The sequence below is a fragment of the Oryzias melastigma genome, linkage group LG12 (genome assembly GCF_002922805.2).
Source record: "Oryzias melastigma strain HK-1 linkage group LG12, ASM292280v2, whole genome shotgun sequence".
NCBI classification, from domain to species: Eukaryota; Metazoa; Chordata; class Actinopteri; order Beloniformes; family Adrianichthyidae; genus Oryzias; species Oryzias melastigma.
The window spans coordinates 288481-298666 of NC_050523.1; the positions used below are offsets into that span (position 1 = coordinate 288481).

Consider the following 10186-nt stretch of genomic DNA (forward strand, 5'->3'; position numbering starts at 1 on the left):
GGGGGGGGGGGGGGGGGTGTTAGTTACATTTACTACAAGAGAACGTCCTACAAATGTCTAATATGCTCTGAGTGGAGGACGACTGAGAGACTTCTGATTCAGCTGGAAACAACCTTCAGGATCAGAGATTTCATCAGTTCCTAAAATCCAAACATTCATCTGTTCTGTAAACCCACTCTGGGTCACAGGGAGGCTGGAGCCTATCCCAGCTACAGGTGGGGGAGGTGGGGGTTCACCCTGAACACCCGATCCAGCACAGGAAAACACAACCACACCTGAGGAACAACCTGGAGTCACACAGGAACCTCTGAATCTTGTTTCTGCACTAAAGCCCACAGAACCAGGAGAACATGCAAACTCCACACAGACAGAACCCGGCTGGGATTCGAACCCGGATCTTCTCACTGTGAGGAGGAAGTGCTAACCACTACACCACGTTAAACGGCCTGATTGACATTAAAAAACCTGAAACCATTGGAGAAGCTGTCAGTCTACGTGAGCTACGATAGAGACAGGAACCGGGAAGCTGCAGAAGAAAAAGAAGCAGAAGAAGTTGAAGAAGAAGCTGTGGAATCTGTAGAAGCTGAGGAAGTTGCGGAGGCTGCAGTAGAAGCTACAGAACAAGCTGCAGAAGCTGAAGAAGAAGAAGCTGAAAAAGTTGCTGAAGAAGTTGAAGAAGTTGCTGAAGAAGCTGACAAAGAAGAAGCTGACGAAGAAGCTGAAGAAGAAGAAGCTGAAGAAGTTGCTGAAGAAGCTGAAGAAGTTGCTGAAGAAGTTGAAGAAGTTGCTGAAGAAGTTGAAGAAGTTGCTGAAGAAACTGAAAAAGCTGAAGAAGTTGAAGAAGATGAAGAAGAAGAAGAAGTTGCTGAAGAAGCTGCAGAAGAAGTTGCTGAAGAAGTTGCTGAAGAAGCTGCAGAAGAAGTTGCATAGAAGCATCTGAAGCTGTAGGAACCATCCCTCTGATCTTCTGAAGCAGATCAGAGTTTCTCAGCAGCTCCAGCACAAACAGGACCCGGCAGAGAAGAGGCTGACTTGTCGTGGTAGTGGATGGTGGCGGACAGTCCTCTGGCGCAGATCCGGTAGCAGGTCAGGTGGACCAGCTCGCTCAGCCAGTTCTTCACGCTGGAACACAGAGAAGGTCAGACATTCTTCCATGCAGGAGCAGAAGTCCTTCTCTCTGCTGCTGCACCTGCTCTCCGGCAGAAACCCCACCACAGAGGTTCCCATCACCAACCACCACAGGCCGATGACGGCCAGAGCGACCCTGCAGAGAGGTCGGAGGTCAGCATGCAACACCAGGACTAACCTGCAGAGCTGCAGATGATTCAGCGCAGACCCACCTCAGAGGGAGGAGCACGCCGTACCGCACCAGGACGCCGAGCACCCAGAAGACGGTGAGGCGGAGACTGATGTACTGGAAGTTCTGATTGGTCCGGGTCAGGAGGTTCCAGGAGGCCAGCTCCTCGGAGGAGAAGCGCTGCGTCACCTGGTCCTCCACGATGCTCTCCAGACCCTTCTGACAGAAGTAAATGACGTCGCTCAGAGTAAACTCGCCCGCCTCCGGACGCCGCGACAGCCGCAGCTGCTCCAACTCCTCCTCCATGGACCCCCCCGAGTGCTCTATGATCCCTGCAAGACAGAGGACATCAGGGAGATGGAGGTCTGAGGGGGGTCTGAAGGAGGTCTGAGGGAGGTCTGAAGGAGATCTGAGGGAGGTCTGAAGGAGGTCTGAGGGAGGTCTGAAGGAGATCTGAGGGAGGTCTGAAGGAGATCTGAAGGAGATCTATTGGAGGTCTGAGGGAGATCTGAGGGAGGTCTGAAGGAGGTTTGAGGGAGGTCTGAGGGAGGTCTGAGGGAGGTCTGAAGGAGGTTTGAGGGAGGTCTGAGGGAGGTTTGAGGGGGTCTGAGGGGGTCTGAAGGAGATCTGAAGGAGATCTGAAGGAGATCTATTGGAGGTCTGTCCGTCCACCTGAGATCCACAGAGGATCTGCTGGAGATTTTCTGCTCCTGCTGCTGCTACGTCCACAGAAGAGCTAAACAGATCAGTTAATCGGATCAGGTGATCAGATCAGATCATAAAATGACACTTTTTCCTTTTTACTGAACAAAACTGAGTAGAAAAGTAGAAGAAAGTGAAGTTCTGGAGTCTCTTAAGCTGCAGAATAAATGCAAACAGCAGAACTTTGTGAAGACGGCATAAAGAAGACAAACATTCTTCTGGTTTCACCAGGAAACAAATCCTTCAGGTGGAATGTTTGTTGTTTTTATTAAATGTACTTTTTTTCTCTGTATTATTTTATCCAATGATTTATGTTCTTCTGTCAGGTTGAGTTTCGGATGAAACATAAACTCTTGTTTGTGTTCGCCTCAAACTTACACAACCGTCTGTTGCATCATCAGCCTGAGGCCGGCTGCAGGTCACATGACCCGGGCGTGCAGCACATTCCTGAGGGGAGGGCGGCTGCAGGTCAGTCACATGTCAGACCAACAACCAGAACCAACTGAGGACTGGACTGAGTGGCCCCGCCCCCTGTCGTTCCAAACAGGAAGTGGCTCCAAGAAGCCAAAATCCCAAGTGTTCTACATGAAAGAACCAGCTGTTACCAGTCTTTCTGTTGGTCAGAATGAACATTAACATCTCCTTGATGATCCTCTTTGTTTTCCAGGATATTTTTTATGTAGTTCACGTAGTCAAGTAAAAGTAGGCGGAGCCTGCTGGCTCCCATGACCAACGTTCAAAACTTTTGACTGATTTTGAGTAGCCTGCGCTTAAGCTCACGTCTGATTGTGAGAGTGGTTGCCATAGAGACATAATGCCTTAAGGCTCATGATGCCTTCAGGGACATGATTTCTTCAGAGACATGATGTCTTCAGGGACATGATGCCTTCAGGGACATGATGTCTTCAGAGACATGATGTCTTCAGGAACATGATGCCTTCAGGGACATGATGTCTTCAGAGACATGATGTCTTCAGGAACATGATGCCTTCAGGGACATGATGTCTTCAAAGACATGATGTCTTCAGGGACATGATGCCTTCAGGGACATGATGCCTTCAGAGACATGATGTCTTCAAAGACATGATGCCTTCAGGGACATGATGCCTTCAGAGACATGATGCCTCCAGAGACATGATGCCTTCAGGCTCATGATGCCTTCAGAGACATGATGCCTCCAGAGACATGATGCCTTCAGGCTCATGATGCCTTCAGGGACATGATGCCTTCAGGAACATGATGATTGCAGCAGAATGGGGCAGTTGTCTGGTTTGGTTCACGTTTCATGGACACCATCAGGTTTCCTTCTGCCATCCTGGTTCCCGTCCTCTCGTCAGGTGTTGTTTTTCGTGTCTGGATCCGTCTGAAGTCTTTGGTTCTAGAACATTTCAGATTTTGGAATTCAGAGGTTCAGCGAGGCAGGCTTACCTGTGGACGGGGTGGCGGCGCCGGGCTGCTCGTGCCGTCCCCTCTGGATCCGTACGGTCGCCCACTGCAACCACAGACACGGTCATGTGACCTCTGACCTCACACTGCCACTGAAGGGGAAGGTCCTGCCCGGGTGGCCTCACCTGCAGGATCCTGACCAGGATCTGGATGTAGACGCCGCTGACGCCCAGAGAGACGCCGAACATGGCGGGCAGCACGATGAAGAACACCACCACCAACGCCCACAGCTGGAAGGCCGCTGCAGCCACGCTCAACGGGTCGACCATGTCTGTCAGGTCACCTCATCCTCCGCACCGCAGCTGCTGGGAGGAACACGAACACATCAGAGGCGTTCAAGGACTCTGGAGCAGCAGAGGAGTTTGGTTTCAGGAGGAACGTGCAGAAGGACAGAGAGTGGCGCTGATGCTGCAGCTCCATGAAGACAGTCAGAACTTCTTCCCATGATGCTCAGCGTTCTCCATAATCTGCACGTGCTCGTCCACATTTGATCTCAGAGGAAATTCTATAGTCAGAGGTGTGAGATCCAGCTGAAGCTAGGATGTTCTGGCACCAGCAGAACCTCATGTTCTGATCCAGTCACATTTGTGAGGAAGTTAGAAACGCTCGTGCGCCCTTTACGTAACCAGACTGTTGGACTCTGACGCCAAATTCTCGCTTTAACGGACTTCGGCAGCGCGAGCGGAACCGTTAGACGGACTTACCGCTCAGGACCTGGACCGGGGACTCGGCGGTCCCGTAGCGGTGCTCGGTCACGGCAGTCCAGGTGACACACGGGGTCTGGATCGGTCGCTGCCGGATCTGAGTCCGAAACCCCGTCCGTCCAAACCACGCCCCCTACTCCTCCCCCGGTCATCTGATGACGCTTGAGCGCGCGGGGAAACAAATCATCTGTTCATCTGCATGCTAAGAGCGCGCGCTCCCAAACCAACAGGAAAACAGGAACAAAGATTTAAAAAGGGACAAAAATCGGATGAAAAATCCAGAACCGAGAGAAAAAAATCCGGCGAACATTTCCTCAAAGCATGCTCGGTTACCATGGCGACACATCCAGGAGGAAGCGATGCAACTTTGTGACCCTAAAGTTTAGTTCAACAAATTGATGACAAAAACTGAGAAAACAAGAAGTTTAAACTGAAGTCCAAAATCTACAGAATAAAAACACAGTGACTGTTAGTTTGTTATGATGAAGAATGAGACGATTAGATCCTGTTTTATTAAACATCTTTATTACCCGAACATCGCTGTGGATTTTGTCTGACTTTATTATAAACCTGGAATAATAAAGAAACACAATAAAGATCCAATTAGAACCAAAAGACAGCTGAACCGGATTCACGGACCCAGATCCATTTAGACACACAAACATCACACAAACACTCAAAAACCTCACACGCACGCACACCGTTGTAACTCGTTTGTCTTCGTTCTTCTTTGGGACAGTTTTTGCTTTTGCGTTGCTGTCCGGTGTCGCAGTGTTTTGGCCCTCGCAGGCCGCCGTAGTCGGAGCTACTGGCGGTCCGGCGGTGAACATCATGTCGGAACCGGCGGTTCGGGTCTCAGGGATCGTTCTGGCTTCCCTCATGTTCCAGCACGCGAACAGCGACTCGGACGTGGTGAGCAGAACCTCCGAACCAGGTCGTTTCCGGCCAGGAGCGGAGTTCGGTTCCGGAAGAAAGTTAGCAAACACCTCGGAGGAGGTTGGGCTGGAACGCGCTTCGTTCGGGATTTCAGAGGGAGTCCGGTTGTTCTGTGGCGTCATTTTAGTTTAGTTCGTGTAACTTTTTACTCAGTTTTGTTCAGTTATCGCGAGTTTTTAGAAGAATTCGGTCAAAAGACCGCGGGTTTTAGCCGCAGGGGCTGCTGGGTAATTCTCTCGGGGTTTTCTTCCCTTTAAAATCTTTTTATGAAATGAGCGGATTTTGGGGTCACGTGACCGTTCACGCGCACGACAGGAATGTGTCTCCGGTGGGATGACGTGTGCTTCCGTCCGTCAGGAGGGTCTCGTGCTCGGAGAGAGCCGCTTTGAAGAGCAGGTGACCATCAGCGACTCTCAGTCTGACCGCGTGCACATCCAGGAGACCTACAGTAAGTGACGTCAGCTCTCCCTGACAGCAGCAGTTCGGACATGCGCAGTGTAACGTCAGATGCTGTTTTGACAGACGTGCAGAAGCATGTGGCCTGTCGGCGGCTGGACACGTGAGTGCTGCGGCTCGTTGCCATGGTGACCTGTCGCCCCCTGACGTTGCTGTGTTCAGTCTGTACAGCGGCTCCGGGGAGGTGAACATGGAGGTGCTGCAGGAGATGCTGGCGGATGGCGGGCCGGCGGGTCATGATGGGGGTCGGCTGGCTCCGCCTCAGGTCAGTTCTGACCCGGCTCCGGCGGGTCATGATGGGGGTCGGCTGGCTCCGCCTCAGGTCAGTTCTGACCCGGCTCCGGTGGGTCAGGCGGGGTAACGGCTTGGGCTGTTGGCAGGACGGCGTGATCGGCTGGTATCGACAGCGCAGGAACTCGGAGCAGCAGATGAGCTTCAGGGAGAAGGTGGTCCACGAGAACCTGAGGAGGGCGCTGGCCAACCCCCACATGATCTTCATGCTGCTGACGCCCAGCAGGGCGGTTCTGACCGGATCCACACACAGAACCGAGTACGCTGCCTTCATCTGCCGGGACAGGTGAGGCACCTGCGTGAAACCTGGAGCCACATCAGCGGGTCAACCACACCTGTAGCTTTTACCTGTGGAGCTGCTCTTAGTCACACATGACGAGTTTGGGTCAGGTGAGCATGGACCGGCGCTCAGGAGCAGCAGGAAGTTCAGGATCGTGTGGACACTAAATCCACTTCAGTTTTATTCAAATAGTCCAGTATTTATAACTCAGTGTTCTCGATGGGCTTCACACGTTATTGTCTAAAATATAAAGTATGAACAACAGCTGGTTCTAAACTCAGACGGTTCTTCTCTGAGGAAAAACTCATAAAACCCGATTCTGGAGGAAAAAAGAATAAGAAATGTGTCCAAATGTCCAAACCTTAAAGAGGACCAGCAGAAACAGGTGGAAGAACTTTGGTGTCAAATGGGTTGACAGAGTTTCTGTGAAGACGACCAAAGTTTATTACACTTTTATTTATTTCAACTAAAAAGTTCAAAATGTTCTGACAGCTGTAGTACCCACAACCACCACAGGAGGGAGCTCCTCAGGGATACAAACACTTAATGGTTCTTGAGAATGATCCAGATCTGATACTGGGGGAGCAGGAAGCACCATGGGTGACGGGCGGGGCGTCTCCTCTGACAGGGGGAGGAGCCTCCTCTGACGGTGGGCTGCGCCTCCCCTGACGGGGGCCTGCGTCTCCTCTGACAGGGGGAGGAGCCTCCTCTGAGGGGGGGTGCTGCGCCTCCTCTGACGGGTGGAGGCGGCTCTCCTCTGAGGGGGCCTGCGTCTCCTCTGAGGGGGCCTGCGTCTCCTCTGAGGGGGCCTGCGTCTCCTCTGCAGGCGCTTCGTGAACATCCCCGTTCTCGTCAACAACCTGGGTCTCCTGGAGCAGCAGGGGTACTGGAGGGGGGCGGCGCCGTGCTCAGCCACAGGTTACATCATCACCATGAAGAAACACAGGTACCCCCCCCCACACACACACGTTTGACGTCAGCAGAGTCCTCTCTGACAGAACCGTGGTTCTGGTCCAGGTCCAAGTTCTTCTGCTCCAGCGGCCTGCTGAGGGAGGTGAGCGAGGTGAACAGCATGAACGAGTCTCTGCAGGCGGAGCTCCAGGTGAGGAGCTCTCTGAACCCCCTGAAAGGGGCGGAGTTAGTAGTGTACCCTCGGAACATGCTGCTCGGTGAAGCTCTGGAGCTTTCATAGAGCATCTCGAGGTACAGAGTGAGTTTTGACCCCTACGGCTCTCCGTACTTTCCCCTTCCTGTCGGCAGAAAGCCTGCGGATGTGTGGAGGAGAGCGAGCGTCAGCTTGAGGCTCTGCAGACCGAGGTCTCCGCTCTCAGGAGGAGGTTAGAGGAGAAGCAGCCGCCAGAACCAGGTGAGGTCCAGAGCTGACCGTCGGCGCCGGGTTTTCGGACCGGTCCTCACCGTTTCCTGTCTCCTCAGTCGATGCCGTTCAGGCCGAGCCGAGGAACAACGGCGCCCTGCTCAGCGCCGTCCGGGCTCTGCTGGGCTGCTCGCCCATGTTCCTCACACAGACGCTCACGCTGCAGGCGTTTCCTGTACCCGAGGAAGACGCCTCACCTGAGACGCAGGTAAAGGAGGAACAGCCCCCCCTTCCGCAGCTGAGTGACATGACCTCTCGGAAGAGGCCACGAGAGACGGCGGCGAGGGAGAGGAAGCGGAAAAGGAGCAGGTGATGAGCGGACGTTCAGCAGAAACCTGTCAGGACTGCATTTCCCACAATTCACTCTGATGAAAACCCATTTTAAATAAAGTTGTGTTGACTGACATCATTCCTCAGAGCAGCTTCAGTCACTGAATGTTTACTGATAGATTTGTAATCTTTTCTTTTATTTGTGTAGATCAGGAGTGTCAAACCCAAAACACACCTGAGGTCGCGGGCCGAACACGATCATTTATTAAACACTAAAACTACACTTTAAAACTGTAACTTTATGACATAATTATGAACTAGATATATAACATTACCTGTGATAATGTTAGTGTGAATGCTGGAAGCTGAATTTGGCTGCTGAAGATGCTGAAACTGATAGCTGATAGCATGCTAAAATATTAGCTAAATGCCAATTTAGCCTAAAAAACAGGTTAGCTAAAACAGCTAGCATGTGGCTGAAATATTAGCTAAACTCTGAGCTCGGCAAGATGGCGGTCCGTGCAGACAACCTTTTCTGTATCGCTAAATTGGTTACAAATTGGTTACTAACTTGTAAATCTTTAAAACTGTAACTTTTCAACATAATTCTGAATAATAAAAATGCAGGAATATTATTCCAGAATAAATCAACTTAAACCTTAAATAACTTTCAATATTTTAAGATAATATCGGGCCATTAATAACAATGAAATAAGATGATCTGGAGGGCCGGATCCGGCCCCCGGACCTCGACTTTTGGTTTAGACCAACAATGAACCAAAGTTTCAAAATAAGAGTCATCATGATGATGTGAGTTCTGCTGCAGACGTCTGCAGGTGGGATTCTCCTCGTGGAGCACCACCAAATCATAGAATGGGCTTTTTCAGACTTTAATGAATCTCAGATGATACATTTTTAAAGTTAATGTCCTCATAAGCAGCTGTACAACAGAACCACACAGTAACAGAACTCGCACTGCTCCGGAACCAGAACTGTTCATGAAGATCCACCAAGTCGGCGGGTTTCTGGAACTGGGACAGAGTCACCTGCTGCAGGGCGGGGGGCGTGGTTTCTATGGTAACACCTGGACAGGGTCTGGCGCCTCCTCATGACTTTCAGGTGCTGTTGAGGCGATGCAGGTAGAACGTCCCTGAATGCAGCACGGAGCGCCGGCTGAAGCGGGTCGGTCCTACTCCAGGCGCTTGGTGCTGCAGATGTTGGGGTCTTTCATGAACTGCGGGTGTTTGTGGGTCACCGGCATGAAACCTGAGGGGACAGACGAGTTAACGGACCGCGGCCTTCCAGACCCCCCCATCCCCGGAGAACGCACCCAGAGCCTGAGCCTTCTTTATGGCTTTGGTCACCTCCCTCTGCTTCCTGCCGCACAACCCTGAAACACACCAGAGCCTCAGCAAACTCACCTGTCTGAGCCCGAGCCCCCCAGACACTCACCTGTCTGAGCCCGAGCCCCCCAGACACTCACCTGTCTGAGCCCGAGCCCCCCAGACACTCACCTGTCAGGTGTCGTCCGTAGATCCGCCCAGAGTGAGGAGAGATGAACTGAGACAGCAGCTGTAAGCAGACACTGACGATGTGACTCTGACCTCTGTGACCTCCGTCTGCAGGTGAGTCAGACTCACCTGGATGTTCTTGTAGTCCACGTTAACGTTGCAGAGGATGCAGCCGCGCGGCGGCTGCAGGTACGGGTTCTCCATCTTCACGAGCTGAAACACAAACACCTGCAGTGATCGATGACAGATCATCCGGTAATCAACCGATCACTTACCGCGTCATCCCCCTGCTGGACTCCGTCCAACGACACCGTCCTCACACCTGCGCAGAGGCGTTAGCCGTTAGCATCACATGCTAACCGGAAAGATCCGGACAAACCTCGAAGGGGGTTACTCCCGCGTGCTGACAGAAGACCGACCCGCACACCCCCCACCCCCACACCTGGAATACACTCACCTGGATTCACGCGGAGAGTAAAGACAGCTTTGAGCCTCTGCAACCTTCCGAGGAGCAACATGCCGAAGGAGGACGGCGGTCCGACGGGCACCGTTCCGCCGGAAACAAACACTGGATTCTTGGTTCCTACTCTGACCGTCTGCTGCTCCTGCTGCTGCTCCTGCTCCTCCTCCTCCTGCTCCTCCTGCTGCTCCTCCTGCTCCTCCTGCTGCTGCGTCACTGTCAACGTTCAGAAATTATTATTTTTTTAAGTTCAACTTAGATTTAAAACAAATATTTCATGTCAGGATGTTAAAGAAAAAGGTTTGTTAGGATGAGTTTCTACCGGAAGAATTTCAATGTAACTCTCATCATTAAACATTAAAAATCAACATCTGAACATAGAGTGTATATAAGAATAACTATAATTAATAACTAAAAACTGTTATTTTTACAGTCAATGCATCAGAAGCAACACAATC

The 10186-nt window shown here is 51.7% G+C and overlaps 3 protein-coding genes across 4 annotated transcripts in view; 1 reads left to right on the forward strand and 2 right to left on the reverse strand.

Annotated features, from left to right (window-relative positions):
• Positions 1-4496, reverse strand: part of gpat3 (glycerol-3-phosphate acyltransferase 3) — a gene marked incomplete in the record, with an annotated part of 7337 nt that extends 2841 nt beyond the window's left edge. The window contains 6 exon segments of the mRNA XM_024298910.2: positions 1033-1122; positions 1190-1264; positions 1341-1629; positions 3428-3491; positions 3571-3750; positions 4150-4496. Coding sequence (XP_024154678.1) covers positions 1033-1122; positions 1190-1264; positions 1341-1629; positions 3428-3491; positions 3571-3714 — 662 coding nt within the window.
• A 371-nt stretch (positions 4497-4867) lies between these two features.
• On the forward strand, positions 4868-7896 carry abraxas1 (abraxas 1, BRCA1 A complex subunit). 2 transcript variants are annotated; one of them, XM_024298911.2, is made up of 9 exons: positions 4868-5061; positions 5443-5533; positions 5608-5644; positions 5704-5863; positions 5922-6118; positions 6939-7058; positions 7130-7214; positions 7373-7478; positions 7547-7896. In XM_024298911.2, exons 1-9 carry the CDS (start codon positions 4981-4983, stop codon positions 7798-7800), a joined length of 1131 nt encoding a protein of 376 aa, XP_024154679.1. In that variant the 5' UTR covers positions 4868-4980; the 3' UTR covers positions 7801-7896. The 2 variants fall into 2 exon arrangements, with proteins under 2 accessions (XP_024154679.1, XP_024154681.1); XM_024298913.2 differs by having other exon boundaries at positions 4869-5061; positions 5704-5806.
• Positions 7897-8631: 735 nt separating this feature from the next.
• Positions 8632-9879, reverse strand: mrps18c (mitochondrial ribosomal protein S18C; the record flags this gene model as incomplete). Its single annotated transcript, XM_024298914.1, is given in 6 exon segments — positions 8632-9023; positions 9088-9147; positions 9272-9329; positions 9398-9481; positions 9544-9590; positions 9726-9879. Coding segments are annotated over 6 exon segments (480 nt in total), but the record flags the coding sequence as incomplete, so codon positions are not given.
• Between the last annotated feature and the right edge of the window lie 307 nt (positions 9880-10186).